Source organism: Mobula birostris, chromosome 2, assembly GCF_030028105.1.
Source record: "Mobula birostris isolate sMobBir1 chromosome 2, sMobBir1.hap1, whole genome shotgun sequence".
In the NCBI taxonomy this organism is placed as follows: Eukaryota; Metazoa; Chordata; class Chondrichthyes; order Myliobatiformes; family Myliobatidae; genus Mobula; species Mobula birostris.
Genome location: NC_092371.1, coordinates 133,355,756 through 133,373,416, shown reverse-complemented (window position 1 = coordinate 133,373,416; position 17,661 = coordinate 133,355,756). Strand labels below are relative to the sequence as shown.

The window sequence follows — 17,661 nt, the reverse complement described above, 5'->3', positions numbered from 1 at the left end:
CCTTGAGTCTGTGTGGATAGATCTCCATCAGCTTTGCACATCTGGACACTCCAAATTTTCCCCATTCTTCTTTACAAAACTGCTCAAGCTCTGTCAGATTTCATGGGGATCGTGAGTGAACAGCCCTTTTCAAGTCCAGCCATAAAATCTTAATTGGATTGAGGTCTGGACCACTCTGGGACATTAACTTTGGTGTTTTTACACCATTGCTGTGTAGCTTTGGCTTTATGCTGGGAGTCATTGTCTTGCAGGAAAACAAGTCTTCTCCCAAGCTGGAGTTCTGTTGCAGACTGCACCAGGTTTTCTTCCAAGATTTCCATGTATTTTACTGCATTCATTTTACCCTCTACCTTCACAAACCTTCCAGGACCTGCTATAGTAAAGCATCCCCACAGTATGATGCACCATGCTTCACGGTAGGGATGGTGTGTTTCTGATGATGTAGTGTGTTTGGCTTACATTAAACATAGCATTTAGGCTGATGGCCAAAAAGCTCAATTTTGGTTTCACAACTATAGAACCTTCTTCCAGCTGACTTCAGAGTCTCCCACATGCCTTCTGGAAAACTCTAGCCAAGATTTCAAGTGAGTTTTTTTTCCAACAGTGGCTTTCTCTTTGCCACTCTGCCATAAAGCTGTGACTGGTGAAGCACCTGAGTAACAGTTGTTGTATGTGCCCTCCCTCCTATCTCAGCCACTGAAGCTTGGATCTCCTTCAGAGTTGTTATAGGTCTCCTGGTGGCCTCCCTCACTCATCCCTTTCTTGCACGGTCACTCAGTTTTTGAGGATGGCCTCCTCTAGGCAGATTTATAGCTGTGCCATATTCTTTCCATTTCTTGATGATTGACTTAACTGTACTCCAAGGGATATTCAGTGACTTGGAAATTTTCTTGTATTCATCTCCTGACTTGTGTTTTTCAATAACATTTTCACAAAGTTGCTTGAAGTTTTCTTTTGTCTTCATGGTGTAGTTTTTGCCAGGATGCTGATTCACCAGCAGTTGGACTTTCCAGATTCAGGTGTAGTTTTACTACAATCAATTGAAACACCTTGACTGCACACAGATCTCCAAAAACTCCATTTAACTCATTGTGTGACTTCTAAAACCAATTGGCTGTACCAGTAATGATATGGTATGTCACATTAAAGAGGGTGAATACTTTGGCAATCTATTATTTTGTGTTTTATATTTGTAATTAATTTAGATCATTTTGTAGAGATCTCTTTTCACTTTGTCACGAAAGAGTTGATCAATGTCATAAAAAAACAAATTAAATCCACTGTGATTCAATGTTGTAAAACAATAAAACATGAAAACTTCCAAGGGGTTGTAAATACTTTTTATAGGCATGGTACTTTGATGTTTCTGTACTCCTTTAATTTACTCACAAATAGTTATTATATCTTGTATGTCAAATGCTCAAGGTTTTATGTGAGTGTTGTCAAACTGTTTAGTAAATTCTAGTTGTGGCTTGAATTTAATTCAACAACTTTTCAGCCTTGATTTTGGCTCACAGTGAGGCACTGAACATTTACACACTAAGGCAAAACCATCTGTTTAAACAGTTAAGTTTATTTATATTTAGATTTTCTGTTGAAATGTGTATATTTCAGCAGTTAGCTGATTGTCTATCCATTCATGCCCAGGATAGCACAGTCATAGTGTGATGGAGAGATACACCACAGAAACCAGCCCTTCAGTCCACTGAGTCTGCGCTGATGATCAAGCACACATCTTTACGCTAATAATATGCTAATACTTTATTTTACCCTCATTCTCATCAATGACGGACAACTAGTGGAACTTTTGTGCAGCTAGTGGAGCTGTTGTCTCACAGCACTAGGGTCCATGGTTCAATCCTGACTTTTGCTGCTGTCTACATTGAGTTCTCCCTGTGACCATTTTCTTCAGAATACCTCAGTTTCCACCCATATCCAAAAAAGATGTTGATAGGTTAATTGGCCCTGTAAATTGATGCTGATAGTTAAGTGGTAAAATCTGGTGAGGGAGTTGATGAGAATGTTGGGTGGTTTACAATGGGATAAATGTAGGATGAATGTAAATGATAGATTGTCAATGCAGATTCAGTGGGCTACAGGGCTTTATTCCTTGCTATATCCTGTTAGCTCCCACACACATACCCTACCTCCGCACTTAGCCCCACCAATTGTACTACTCACCAGTAAAGGGGGTCATATGGGCATCACAATTTATGTTGACCATTTTGTGGAAAGTGAGAGAAGAACAGAGCACCTGGAGGAAACACGTATCACAAAGGGAACATGCAATCTCCCTATAGACAGCCACTAAAAGTCAGAATTGAACTTAGTTCACTGGAACTGTGAGGCAGCAACTGTACCAATTGCATCATTTGCCACTAGAGTCAATGCTAAATCTTGAGGTTTTCTCAACTGAAATGCCATATTTTCAAGTTTGCTAATGATAGAAAACTGGTGGGATTTTGAGTAGTAAAGTGGATTCAAAGAAATGCAAACTAAGTGACTGGTCAGGAACAAGGGAGATAGAATATTAAAGTAAAAAAAAAGGTTTTTCCTTTCAGTTTACAGAACAGCAAACACAGTACTCTTTTAATAACAGAGATTGGGAAATATGTGATGTTCAAAAGAACCTTGTGTACCTGTATACAAAACACTGAAAGCTAGCCTACAGGTTTTTCAAATAAGAGAGGATTTGAATACACTAGCAAAGATGTCTTACTGCAATTATGTACTTCCTTGATGAGATTTCACCTGGATCTTTTGTATAATTTTGGTCTCCATTCATAAAAAAGGATATAGTGCCATAAAGAACATCCCCCTTGTTATAGCTCCGTAATTCTCTCACCAGTGCCCATTAACAACCACAATTCTCCTGACATCCTCCTATGTTAATAGTCATTTAATCTAATAATCAGCACATTTTGAGATATGGGAGGAAACTGATGCACATGGAGAAATCCATACAGGAAGAACGTACAAATTCCACAAAAGTCAGCTCTCAAGTCAGGATCAAATCCAGATGATTTTTCCAATATAGCTAGGTTTGCTGATGAACAAGTCTGGACAGAGGTTTAGACAGCGCAAATGGAAAAATTAAATTATAGAGAGATAAAAAATAATTTTCAGTGTAGGCCAAGATGTGGCCATCCAATTGGATCTAAAAAGAATAAAATATTCTGAATAGAATGACACAGCACTAGAAGCAGAAAATGCCCAAATAAGTTTGGGGGTCAATTTACATGTATTATTAAAAAGTTAGGGGCAGGTGTAGAAAACAATCAAAAGGCCAATGGAGTGCATGCAAGCTATAGTTGTGGAAAGTCCTGATAAAATACACCTGGAGCACTGTGAATATTTCTGGGTAACACAACTTGGAAAAGGATGGAGAGAGTGGAGAACGGATATGCCAAAAGGAAATCTAAATTTCAAGCGTTAAATTAAAAGAAGTGATTATAAAAGCTAAGACAGTATTTCTTGAAACTTAGAATGTAAAGGAAGACCTCAAGGTACTTAGAGGCACAGAAAGCACAGAGTGAAAATATTCTGCTGATTGGAAAGACCAGACAGCATAGACTAATAAATTAGATCCAGATATAAAATTATATTTTTATGATGCATAGGAAATTAACACAGCAGGTAAAACATGTTGCTATAGAACAAATGTCCCTGACTTATAAATCAAATCAAATCTAGTTTCTGTAATTGAGTTAGTGGGGTTGAAAGCCTACTAGAATGTTCTCTTAATAAATATAGATGAAGATATCCAAGAAAGATTTAATTGACATATTTGTGCTAAATGGATAATATAGGGAAAATCTATCATAAGTAAAAGAGGTAAGGAGACATAGGCTTGTTCTACTGCAGAAAGGAAAGTGTAGTAGGTTTGAGAACACAAATGCCATGAAAGAAAATGTGGTTACTATTAACAAACCTACTGAGTAAAAAATGAATATTGTTTCATTGATTGATTGGACAAATCAAAGGAAGGCTTTCTTAAGATTTTATGTTGGTCACCCCATTATGCCTTGTAAGGCATGAAAATGCCTGATGCAGGCCTCTCATGGTCTGAGTCGACATTCCCTCCCCCTCCACCCCATTATAGGAAGGATGTGGAGGCTTCAGAGAGGGTTCGGAAAAGGTTTACCATGATGCTTCCTGGATTAGAAAGCATGTGCTGTAAGAAGAGGTTTTGGACAAATACAATTGTTTTCACAGGAGCGGTGGAGGCTGAGAGGAAACCTGATAGAAACTTATAAAATGATGAAAGACGTAGATAGAATAGACAGCTGGTATGTTTTTCACAGGGGCAAAATATCTAATACTTGAGGTCATACAATTAAGTTCAAAGTAGATCTGCAGGGCAGGTTTTATTTTACGCAGAGAATGGTGGATGTTTGCAGTGTTTTGCCAGGGGTGGTGGTGGAGATAAATATGATAAAGGCATATAAGAGGCTCTTAGGTGAGAACATAAATATGCAGGGAATGGAGGGATGTGGAACCATGAGTAGGAAGAAGGATTTAGTAGAATTTCATGTCATTAGCTTAATTAGCTCAGCACAACATCTTGGGTTGAAAATGTTATCAAAATAAAAGGATCCTTGTCTGTAATGCACCCTTAGAATTTGACGATATTGGTATTAACACTTGGAATATAATAATCACCAGATGTGTTGTAATCCTCGGGTCAGCCTGATTTCCTTGCATAAGCTCAAATAAACCAGTGGGGCAGAATCAGAATCAGGTTTATTATCACTAGCGTATGGTCGTGAAATTTGTTAACTTAGCAGCAGCAGTTCAATGCAATGCATAATATAGAAGAAGAGAAAAAATAATAATAAATAAATAAGTAGGTCCATTACAGTATACGTAATACAGATTAAAAAATTGTGCGAAACCAGAAAAAATATATATTTAAAAAGTGAAGTAGTGTTCATGGGTTCAATGTCCTTTTAGGAATTGGATGGCAGAGGGGAAGAAGCTGCTCCTGAATCACTGAGCTTGTGCCTTTAGGCTTCTGTACCTGCTACCTAATGGTAACAATAAGAAAAGGGCATGCCCTGGGTGCTGTGGTCCTTAGTAATGGATGCTGCCTTTCTGAGACACTGCTCCTTGAAGATGTCCTGGGTACTTTTTAGGCTAGTACCCAAGATAGAGCTGACTAAATGTACGACCCTCTGCAACTTCTTTAGGTCTGTGCAGAAGCATCCTCCCACCACCCACCACCCACCACCCACCCCCCACCCCCCCTGTACCAGACAGTGATGCAGTCTGTCAGAATGCTCTCAGCTACAGATTGGCAAGTATGACATTGTGGCCATCTCTGAAACTTGGGTAAAGGATGGCTGTCATTGGGAGCTGAATGTCCAAGGATATACAGTGTATCAGAAAGATAGGTTAGTAAGCAGAAGTTAGTAAGCAGTGGTGTGGTCCTGTGTGTAAGAAATAATATTAAATCATTAGAAAAAGATGACATAGGATCGGAAGGTGTAGAGTTAAGAAATGGCAAGGGTAAAAGGACCCGAATAGCAGTTGTATACAGGCCTCAAAAACAGCAGCTGGGATGTGAATTACAAATTACAGCAGGAGATAGAAAAGGCATGTCAGAAGGGCAATATCATGATAATCGTTGGGGATTTAAACATGAAAGTGAATTGGGAAAACTGGACCTCAAGAGAGAGAACTTGTAGAATGTTTAAGGGATAGCTTTTTAGAACAGCTTGTTGTTGAACCACTAGGGGATTGGCTGTGCTGGATTGGGTGTTGTGCAATGATCCGGAGGTGATAAGAGAGCTTAAGGTTAAGGAACCCTTAGGGAACAGTGATCACAATATGATCAAGTTCACTTTGAAATTTGAGAAAGAGAAACTAAATTCCAATGTGTCGGTATTTCAGTGGAATAAAGAAAATTACAATGGCATGAGAGGGGAACTGGCCAAGGTTGACTGGAAAGAGACACTAGCAGGAAGGACAGCAGAGCAGCAATGGCTGGAGTTTCTGCAAAAAATGAAGGAAGTGCAAGACAGATATATTCCAAATAAGAAGAAATTTTTGAATGGAAGAAGGACACTACCGTGGCTAACAAGTGAAGTCAGACCTAAAGCAAAAGAGAGGGCATACAAGGAAGCCAAAGCTAGTGGGAAGATAGAGGATTGGGAAGCTTTTAAAAACTTGCAGAAGGAAACTAAGAAGGTCATTCTGAAGAAAAAGATGAATTATGAAAGGAAGCTGGTGATTAATATCAAAGAAGATACTAAAAGCTTGTTTAAGTATATAAAGGGTAAAAGAGAGTTGAGGGTAGATACAGGACCAATAGAAAATGACGCTGGAGATATTGTAATGAGAGACAGAGAGATGGCAGAGGAACTGAATTCGTATTTTGCATCAGTCTTCACAGTGGAAGACATCTGCAGTATACCAGACATTCAAGAGTGTCAGGGTAGTGAAGCATGTGCAGTGAAAATTATGACTGAGAAGGTGCTCAGGAAGCTTAATAGTCTGAGGGTGGATAAATATCCTGGACCTGATGGAATGAACCCTCGGGTTCTGAAGGAAGTAGCTGGAGAGACTGTGGCGACATTAAGAATAATCTTTCTAGAATCGATAGGTTCTGGCATTGTACCAAATGAGTGGAAAATTGCAAATGTTACTCTGCTATTTAAGAAGGGTGGGAGGCAGCAGAAAGGAAACTTTAGACCTGTAAGCCTGACATCAGTGGTTGGGAAGTTGTTGGAATCGTTGTTAGGGATGAGATTACAGAGTACCTGGAGGCACATGACAAGATAGGCCAAAGCCAGCGTGGTTTCCTGAAAGAAAAATCCTGCCTGACTAACCTACTGCAATTTTTTGAGGAAATTACAAGCAGGATAGACAAAGGAGATGCAGTAGATGTGGTGTATTTGGATTTTCAGAAGGCCTTGGATAAAGTGCCACATATGAGGCTGCTTAGCAAGATAAGTTCCCATGGAATTACAGGGGAGTTACTGGCATGGGTGGAGCCTTGGCTGATCGGCAGAAAGTAGAGAGTGGTAATAAAGGGATCCTATTCTGGCTGGCTGCTGGTTACCAGAGTAATTTCACAGGGGTCGGTGTTGGGATTGCTGCTTTTTACAATGTATGTCAATGATTTGGACTATGGGATTAATGGATTTGTGGCTAAATTTACCAGTGATACAAAGATAGGTGGAGGAGTGGGTGGTGTTGAGGAAACAGAGAGCCTGCAGAGAGACCTAATAGTTTAGGGGAATGGGCAAAGATGTGGCAAATGAAATACAATGTTGGAAAGTGTATGGTCATGCACTTTGGTAGAAGAAATAAATGGGCAGACTATAATTTAGATGGGGAGAGAATTCAAAATGCAGAGATACAAAGGGACTTGGGAGTCCTTGTGCAGGATATCCTAAAGGTTAACCTCCAGGTTGAGTCGGTGGTGAAGAAGACAAATGCAATGTTGGCATTTATTTCTAGAGGTATAGAATGTAAGAGCAGGGATATGATATTGAGGCTCTGTAAGGCACTCATGAGACCACACTTGGAGTATTGTGTGCAGTTTTGGGCTCCTTATTTTAGAAAGGATATACTGACATTGGAGAGGGTTCAGAGAGGAATCATGAGAATGATTCCAGAAATGAAAGGGTTACCGTATGAGGAATGTCTGGCAGTTCTTGGGCTATATTCCCTGGAGTTCAGGAGAATGAGGGGGATCTCATAGAAACATTCCAAATGTTAAAAGGCCTGAACAGATTAGACATGTCAAAGTTATTTCCCATGGTCGGGGAGTCCAGGACAAGACAGCATGACTTCAGGATTGAAGGAAGTCCATTTAGAACAGATATGAGGAGAAATTACTTTAGTCAGAGAGTGGTAAATCTGTGGAATTTGTTGCCACAAGCAGCTGTGGAGACCAAGTCATTGGGTGCATTTAAGACAGAGATAGATAGGTTCTTGATTAGCCAGGGCCAAAGGGTATGGGGTGAAGGCAGGGAAGTGGGGATGACTGGAAGCATTGGATCAGCCCATGATTGAATGGTGGAGCAGACTTGATGAGCCGAACAGCCTACTTCTGCTTCTATATTTTATGGTCTTAGGGTCTCTCCATGATACATCTATAGAAGTTTTTGAGTGTTTTTGTTGACAAATCTCTTCGAACTCCTAATAAAGTATAGTCGCTGTCTTGCCTTCTCTATAGCTGCATAGATATGTTGGGACCGGGTTAGGTCCTCAAAGATCTTGACACCCAGGGACTTGACACTGCTCACTCTTTCTACTTCTGAGTCCTCTATGAGGACTGGCATATCTTCCCTCGTCTTATCCTTCCTGAAGTCCACAATCAGATCTTTCGTCTTCCTGACATTGAGTGCAAGGTTGTTGCTGTGACACCGCTCCACTAGTTGGCACATCTCGCTCCTGTATATCCTCTCGTCTCCATCTGAGATTCTACCAGCAATGGTTGTATCAGCAAATTTATAGATGGTAAATCATTGTTTTTTTGCAAAGTGTGGAAAGTGAACACAGATCTTTCAGAAATGCAGTTAAGAAGCTGTTCCTTAAAAGGATAGAAGAAACTTGGATCATTTTCTTTCTCCTGCTAATATTTGTTGTTAGGTTAATTGTTAAATTTAAAACTGAGATTGATAGGTTTTGATGATCAAAAGTATTAAGAAAATAATGCCAAATTCTCACTGAAGGCTGAACAGACTTGAGGGGCTAAAAAGCCTACTCTTGTTTCTGTATTCTTATTTCAAAATGTCATTAGCTGAATTATTATATCCCTATGATATCCTGTAGGTGTTAGGAGAGGTGACAGAGAGTGCACAAGCTGCAGAGAAGGTTAAGAACGAAGTCTTAATAGTGAAGAATAAAGCCCAGAAGATCGTTGATGAAATAGCAGTGGATAAAAACTTTGCGGAGGACAAATTACTAGCTGCAAAGCCTGCACTAGAAGCTGCAGAAGCTGCCCTGAATGTGAGTACAGAATTTTGGTGAAATGATATAGGAAGGATCACAGAAATCTTCTCAGATACTTTTGTTTACAAATGAAACAAAGCAGATTCCCATGGCCTTCGTTAAGTGACCAGTCACTCATGCAGGTAATGATTTATATATACTAATTTGCATCATGTCAGAAATTATAACTTTCTTCTGCTACTCTTACTTGGTCTTGAAATTTCAAAGCTAAACTACCCCATATTTGAAGCATTTTTAAATAATAGTAATTAATTAAATTGTGGTCCAGACCTATAAATTACAAAACATGAAAGTAAGAGATTTGTTAATAATTGAGTAATGGTTATGAAGTTATGGAAAACCTATATTAAAACTTGACTTTTTGCCGAATTTTGGGCTTTTGGGGTGGTGGGAGGATTAGAGTTAGTTTTGAGCTATAGGATTCAGTGTAGGATCAATCTTAGTTTTTTTTTACTGTATTTTTTTCCCATTACGGAGTTCCGGAGCGTGCGTATTTTGTATATGGTTATACTTATCACCGCCAGTTTTGATTAGCCCGCATTGGTATGCATGTATTTATGTGTTTAAAAAAAATAATTTTTTTAAATGGTAGCTAAACAGATAAACGTTATTAGTTGGAATGTTTGTGGCTGGAATCATCCTATTAAGTGAAAGAAGAACTTTTAAAATCATTAATCGATTCCAAACCGATATAATTTTTGCTCAAGAAACGCATATCAGAACAGGCGATCAAAATAGATTTTTTAAAATGTGGGAGGGCCTTCAATTTCATGCCACTTGTCAAAATAAAACAAAGGGAGTATCTATTTTTAGTAAATCTAATATTCTATTTATCCAAGAAGACATTGTGTCAGATACTAATGGTAGATTTTTAATTGTTAAAGGAACAATTTGTAAAAGAAAAATTGTCCTGGTTAATCTGTGTGGACCTAATGTAGATGATCCTTTTTTTAAAAATGTATTTGCTTTATTGCCAGATTTAAATGAATATATGTTGTTAATGGGTGGTGATTTTAACTGTTGTTTAAATCCTTTGATTGACAAGAGTTCAACCAATCAGCAGCTTCCGAGTTGTTCTGGATCACTTATTGGCTCTTTTTTAAATCGATTATGACCTGGTTGAAGTTTGGAGACATCTACATCCTAATCACAGAGATTATTCTTTTTTTTTCACGTGCACAAAAAATATTGGAGAATCGATTATTTTATAGCTGGTTTCCGATTTTTGTCCAAAGTCCAGAAATGTGAATATGATGCTGTTGTTGTTTCAGATCATGCGCCTTTAAACTTAGCTTTTGAATTGAATGACATTGGTGTTGCAAATTTGCCTTGGCGTTTTCCAGAAAATATATTACAAAGTTTGGACTTTGTCAAATTTATTGAGACTCAGATAAAAGATTTTTTTCTTTTTAATAATATGGGAGATGTGTCAAAATTGATTGTATGGGATACATTTAAAGCATATTTGTGCGGTCGGATAATCTCCTATTTAACTAACCTTAAGAAACAGACAAAAACAGAGTTAGATAAGATTTCAAAACAAATTAAAGACTTGGATAATATTTATGCAATTGTAGCGATGTGCCACACACACAGCTAGAAATAACGTCACGCAGTCGGTAAGTCGCACTCGAGACTCCTTTATTCAAACTTCGCGACACTGGCTTTTAAGCAGTTCCCTTCCAGCCCTCTCCGGGCGGAAATGACGTCAGAGGTGCATTACAAAAGTCTCCCCCCGCGCGTGGGCTATTTTGTGAGCCGGTTTGCTTGTGTAGAAAGTGGGTCGCCACATAACCCCCCCCCCCCACACACACAGAACCGGCGATACACCCCCAATGTCCACAGTCTGGATCAGTCTCTGTTTGGGCGGTCTGCCTCTGCGCCGCGGTGCCTGAACCTCGACTGGCTGCGCCAAGTCCACGTGGGCCAATTTGAGTCGGTCCACCATGAAAACCTCCTCTTTCCCCCCAATGTCCAGAACGTACGTGGACCCGTTGTTACTGATCACCTTGAACGGCCCCTCGTACGGCCGCTGTAGCGGTGCCCGGTGTGCGCCCCTTCGTACGAATACAAACTTACAGTTCTGCAGGTCTTTGGGTATGCAGGTCGGGATCTGTCTGTGCTGTGAAGTCGGTACGGGAGCCAGGTTGCCGAGCCTTTCGCGTAGTCTGTCCAGGACTGCTGCAGGTTCTTCCTCTTGCCCCCTTGGGGCTGGTATGAACTCTCCTGGGACGTCCAGGGGTGTGCCGTACACCAGCTCGGCCAACAAGGTGTGCAGATCCTCTTTGAGTGCTGTGCGGATTCCAAGCAGGACCCAGGGAAGCTCGTCCACCCAGTTAGGCCCTTTCAGGTGGGCCATGAGAGCCGACTTTAAGTGACGGTGGAAGCGTTCCACTAGTCCGTTCGACTGTGGGTGGTAGGCAATTGTGTGGTGTAATTGTGTTCCCAACAGGCTGGCCACAGCCGACCACAGGCTGGAGGTGAACTGGGCACCTCTGTCGGAGGTAACATGGGCCGGTATCCTGAAGCGGGCTACCCAGTTTGCAATCAGCACTCGGGCGCAGGACTCGGCGGTGGTGTTGTTGAGCGGGACCGCCTCTGGCTATCTCGTGAAAAGGTCTATCATAGTTAGGAGGTACCGCGCTCCTCGCGACACTGGCAGGGGCTCCATGGTATCCACATGAATGTGGTCGAACCTCCGGTGGGTGGGTTCGAACTGCTGCAGCGGGGCTTTGGCGTGCCGCTGTACCTTGGCTGTCTGGCACTAAGTGCACATTTTGGCCCATTTGCTGACCTGTTTGCGAAGTCTGTGCCACACGAACTTGCTAGAGACCATCCGGACAGTTGTCCTGATAGATGGGTGCACCAAGCCGTGTATGGAGTCGAAAACTCGCCACCGCCAGGCTGCCGGGTCGATGGGGCAAGGTTGGCCGGTAGCCACGTCACACAGGAGGGTCCTCTCACCTGGGCCTACGAGGAAGTCTTGCGACTGCAGACCCAAGACTGCGTTCCTGTAGCTGGGCATCACGTCGTCTGCCTGCTGCGCCTCCGCCAGTGCTGCATAGTCCACCCCTGGGACAGGGCATGGATAGCTGGTCTGGATAGTGCGTCCGCCACAACGTTGTCCTTTCCTGAGACATGCTGGATGTCCGTCGTGTACTGAGAGATGTAGGAAAGATGTCGCTGCTGGTGGGCCGACCAGGGATCGGACACCTTCATGAATGCGAAGGTCAACGGTTTGTGGTCCGTGAACGCGGTGAACGGCCTGCCTTCTAAGAAGTACCTGAAATGCCGGATTGCCAGATATAGTGCCAACAGCTCCCGGTCGAAGGCACTGTACTTGAGTTCAGGTGGCCGTAGGTGCCTGCTGAAGAACGCCAGGGGTTGCCAGTGCCCCTCGATGAGTTGCTTCAGCACCCCACCGACTGCTGTGTTGGATGCATCCATTGTGAGAGTGGTTGGAACGTCTGTTCTCGGGTGCACCAGCATCGCGGCATCTGCCAAGGCTTCCTTGGCTTTAACGAAAGCGGCCGCAGCCTCTTCATCCCAAGTAATGTCCTTGCCTTTACCCGACATCAGGGTGAACAAAGGGCGCATGATACGGGCTGCTGAGGGGAGGAAGCGGTGGTAGAAGTTCACCATACCAACGAACTCCTGCAGGCCTTTGACTGTGTTGGGCCGGGCGAGGTGGCGGATCACGTCTACCTTGGTGGGCAGAAGTGTTGCCCCGTCTTTAGTAAGCCTGTGGCCCAGGAAGTCGATGGTGTCGAGTCCGAACTGGCATTTGGCTGGGTTGATTGTGAGGCTGAAATCACTCAGGCGGGAGTAGAGCTGGCGGAGGTGAGACAGATGTTCCTGACGACCACTGCTGACTATGAGGATGTCGTCTAAATAGATGAATGCAAAGTCCAGGTTGCGTCCCACCACATCCATTAGTCGCTGGAACATCTGTGCGGCATTCTTCAGGCTGAACGGCATTCGGAGGAATTCGAACAGGCCGAACGGGGTGATGAGTGCTGTTTTGGGGATGTCTTCAGGGTGTACCGGGATTTGATGGTACCCCCAGACGAGGTCTACTTTGGAAAAGATGCTTGCCCCTTGCAGGTTTGCTGCAAAGTCCTGTATGTGCGGCATGGGATAGCGGTCTGGAGCTGCAGCCTCGTTCAGTCTGCGGTAGTTGCCACATGGTCTCCAGCCCCCGGCTGCTTTGGGCACCATGTGCAAGGGGGAGGCCCATGGGCTGTCGGACCACCGTACGATCCCCAATTCCTCCATCCTCTTGAACTCCTCCTTTGCCAGGCGGAGCTTGTCCGGGGGGAGCCTTCGTGCGTGGGCATGGAGGGGTGGTCCCTGGGTCGGAATATGGTGCTGTACTCCATGTCTGGGCATGGCTGCCGTGAACTGCGGTGCCAGAACCGATGGAAAGTCCGCCAGGATTCTGGTGAGTTCGTTATCAGACAGCGTGATGGAGTCCAGGTGTGGGGCCGGCATCTTAGCTTCACCAAAGGAGAACGTCTGGAAAGTCTTGGCATGGACCAGTCTTTTCCCTTGCAAGTTGACCAGCAGGCTGTGGACTCGCAAGAAGTCCACCCCCAGGAGTGGTTGGGCCACGGCGGCCAGTGTGAAGTCCCACATGAACCGGCTGGCGCTGAACTGTAGCTGCACTATGCGGGTGCCGTAGGTCCGAATCATGCTGCTGTTTGCGGCCCTCAGGGTGGGTCCCGTCGCCCTGCTGTGGGTGTCATACCCCATCGGGGGTAAGACGCTGATCTCCGCTCCGGTGTCGACCAAGAAGCGGTGTCCCGACTGTTTGACCCAAACGTACAGGAGGCTGTAGCCATTAGCGGCGGCTGGCCCTGGCATTTTCCCAGGAACTTGCAGGGCGGGCAACAAGGGTGGGCTTCTGTGCCCCACTGCTGGTGGTAGAAACACCACTGTTCATTGGCCTCCTCGCTCCTGCCTCTGGGTTGTGTGCCCTCTATTGCCGGGCCTGCTCTGGTCTGCTGTTGGGCGCGTGGCTTGGTAATCTGTCCGACGGATGCCCTGCTCTCCCTGTTGGCTTTCCACAGCAAGTCTGCCCGGTCCGCCACCTTCCGGGAGTCCCTGAAATCTGCGTCAGCCAGCAGCAGATGTATGTCTTCGGGCAGTTGTTCTAGGAATGCCTGCTCAAACATGAGGCAGGGCTTGTGTCCTTCAAGCCAGGGCCAGCATCTCGTTCATTAATGCTGACGGCAGCCTGTCTCCCAAACTGTCCAGGTGCAGCAAGCAGGCACCTCGCTCACGCCGTGAGAGGCCAAAGGTCTCCTAAGAGCAGCACTTTGAATGCTGCATATTTGCCTTCTTCGGGGGGTGACTGTAAGAAATCCCCAACCCGTGCGGCTGTCTCCTGGTCAAGGGAGCTCACCACTTAATAGTAATGTGTGGAATCCGAAGATATCTGCTGAATCTGGAACTGGGCTTCTGCTTGGTCAAACCACACGCGTGGTCACAGCATCCAGAAAGTTGGCAGTTTTAGCGAAACTGCATGAACAGATGAAGAAGAGTCGATCATCTTTGGTCCAAATCCCGTTTGGACCGTCGGGGTCACCAATGTAGTGATGTGCTACACGCAGAGCTAGAAATAACGTCACTCAGTCGGTAAGTCGCACTCGAGACTCCTTTATTCAAACTTCGCGACACTGGCTTTTAAGCAGTTCCCTTCCAGCCCTCTCCGGGCGGAAATGACGTCAGAGGTGCATTACAAAAGTCTCACCCCGCGCACGGGCTATTTTGTGAGCCGGTTCGCTTGTGTAGAAAGTGGGTTGCCACACAATCTCTCCTAACATTGATTTATTTAAACAGAGGGTTGAACTCCAATCACAATATAGTTTACTATTAACATATCCTATTGAAAGAAATTTGCTTAAATTGAAAAGTCAATTTTATGTGTTTGGAGATAAAAATAATAAGCTATTAGCATCTCAATTAAAAGCAGCTAGAGCCAAAAGACAAACTTTAAAAATTCGTAAAGGAGACGGTAGTGTAGCATGTAATTATGAAGACATTAATAAAATTTTTCAAGACTTTTACATTGAACTTTATAAATCTCAGTTTCCAGCTGATCCTTCTAAAATGAATGCCTTTTTACAAAAGGTTGATTTTCCTCGAATTTCTGTTGAAGATCAACAAACTCTCGATATTCCTATTACTGAAAACGAAATTCAGAAAGCTATTCTTTCAGTGCAATCTGATAAAGCTCCTGGATTGGATGGTTATTCTGTAGGATTTTATAAAAAAATTGCTTTCTCCATATATGTTGGAAACGCTTAAAGATTCTTTTTTGATAGGAGAGTTACCTCCCACATTTTATGAAGCTTCTATTTCTTTAATTCTTAAGAAAGATAAAGACCCTACTGACTGCGCTTCATATAGACCTACTTCATTATTAAATGTGGATGCTAAAGTTCTTTCAAAAATAATGGCTAATCGACTGGAGAATATTCTAGTTAAAATTATCTCTCAGGACCAAACAGGTTTTGTAAAGGGCTGTTATTCCTTATCTAATATTCGGAGACTGTTAAATGTTATATACCTATCCTTTTCTAAGACTCCCCAATGTGTTGTTTCTCTCGATGCTGAAAAGGCATTTGACAGAGTTGAATGGAAATACTTATTTAACGTTTTAGAGAAATTTAACTTTGGTATTAATTTTAATAAGTGGATTAGAATGATATACAAAAGCCCTATTGCTACTGTTATTACTAATAATTGCAGATCTTTTTTTTGACTCACGGGGTACAAGACAAGGATGTCTGTTAAGTCCTTTGTTATTTAATTTGGTGCTGGAACCCTTGGCCATTGCACTTCATGAAGCTAAAGATATCCATGGAATTTTCATAAATGGGACTATTCATAAGATCTCCCTTTATGCTGACGATCTCTTAGTTTATGTTTCGAATCCTGAAGAACCCATTCCTAGTTTATTGAAACTATTAAATGAATTAGGAAAGTTTTCGGGATATAAACTAAACCTTCATAAAAGTGAATTATTTCCTCTAAATGATTCTGCTTCTATATATGATGACATTCCTTTTAGAGTTACAGACTCTGAAAGGAATATTTAGGTATTATTATCACTAAAAATCATAGAGACCTTTATAGAGCTAATTTGGTTCCTTTAATGGATTTTATGAAGCAATTATTTTGTAGATGGAATCCTCTTACACTTTCGTTAGCTGACCAAATTCATGCAGTTAAAATGATGATTTTACCAAAATTTTTATATGTATTTCAAAATATCCCTGTTTTTTTAACTAAGAAGTTTTTTGATCAGGTTGATTCTATTATTTCATCTTTTGTTTGGAATAATAAAAGACCAACAATTGGAAAATATCATTTTCAAAAATTAAACAAAATGGAGGTTTTGCCCTGCATAATTTAAGAATGTATTATTGGGCTGTTAATATACGTTATATGTGTTCCTGGTTATATTGGGCTGATTTGGAATTGAAAGCTGTGAAACAGTTTCACTTAACCTCATTATTAGGAGCTTCTTTACCTGTACAACTAGCCAAAATTGCTAATCTAAATTTATATCCTATGATTAAGCAGTTATTATGAATTTGGTACCAATTTTGTAATTTTTTTAATCTCAAAAAATGTAAACTTCTTAGTTTAATTTATCGAAATTATTTATTTAAATCTTCATTAAGTGATCCTACCTCTCTTCTTTGGAGGAATAAAGGAGTTTATTCCTTCATTGTTCTGTTCCAAGATGGCTGATTGATGTCTTTTGAGAAATTAGTAACTAAATACTCTCTCTCGTATTCTCATTTCCTGCAATATCTTCAGGTCAGTCATTTCTTACAAGAATATTTAAGTAATTTTCCATATATACAGGATTCTGACCTGTTAGATATTATTTTAAAAATGAACCCTTTAGTGAAAGGTTTTATTGGGAAAATTTATAATTTACTGTTACAACAGCACAATTAACCTTCACTTAAGATTAAGCAAGATTGGGAAAGAGAGCTTAACATGACCTTGATAACAGAGGATTGGTTGCGAATTTTGAAGTTGGTTAACTCTTCTTCGAACTGTTGCGATCTTTAATTCAATTTAAATTTGTACATCATTACTATTTGACAAAGGACGACTGTCTAAAATGTTTCCTAATGTTGATATTCAGTGTGATAGATGTAAAAACGTGTTCTGTATTGAAACATTTTTGGAAATCTATTTTCTCTACAACTTCTAAAGTTTTAAAAATTAATTTACAACCTAATAATTTGACAGTTTTGTTCGGTATGATCCCTCAATATACTCATGGTATGTCTACATCAGACCAACATGTAATTGCATTTGTTACATTACTGGCCAGAAGGGCTATTTTTTTGAAATGGAAAGATGCCTCTGCTCCCACTTTGATACAATGGTTCTCTCAGGTGATGCTATGTCTTAGTTTGGATAATATCAGAAGTCGAACTTTTGATCCTCAATTTGATTTTGAGAAAAGATGGGGTTCATTTGCCTGCTACTATCATCTGATTTGAGTTAATTAAGATGGTTTCCTTCTGATTTTTGTTTAAATGGATTTGAGCTGGTGGATTGATGTTTTTCTTCTATGGAAGCTTATATGGCGTATAGCTCCAGGGTTGTGCTCCCAATGGGTTTTTTTTTCAGTTTTTTTGAGTTAGTAGGGGGTTTTTTTGTTTTAGT

The 17,661-nt window shown here is 41.8% G+C and overlaps 1 protein-coding gene across 1 annotated transcript in view; it reads left to right on the top strand.

Moving 5' to 3' along the window:
• The window catches only part of LOC140210901 (dynein axonemal heavy chain 8-like), a 1,093,299-nt gene that overhangs the window by 903,288 nt on the left and 172,350 nt on the right, over positions 1 to 17,661 (top strand). Inside the window, exon 69 of the mRNA XM_072280167.1 lies at positions 8,785 to 8,961. Within this exon, the coding sequence (XP_072136268.1) occupies positions 8,785 to 8,961 (177 nt within the window). The remainder of the gene's footprint in view (positions 1 to 8,784; positions 8,962 to 17,661) is intronic.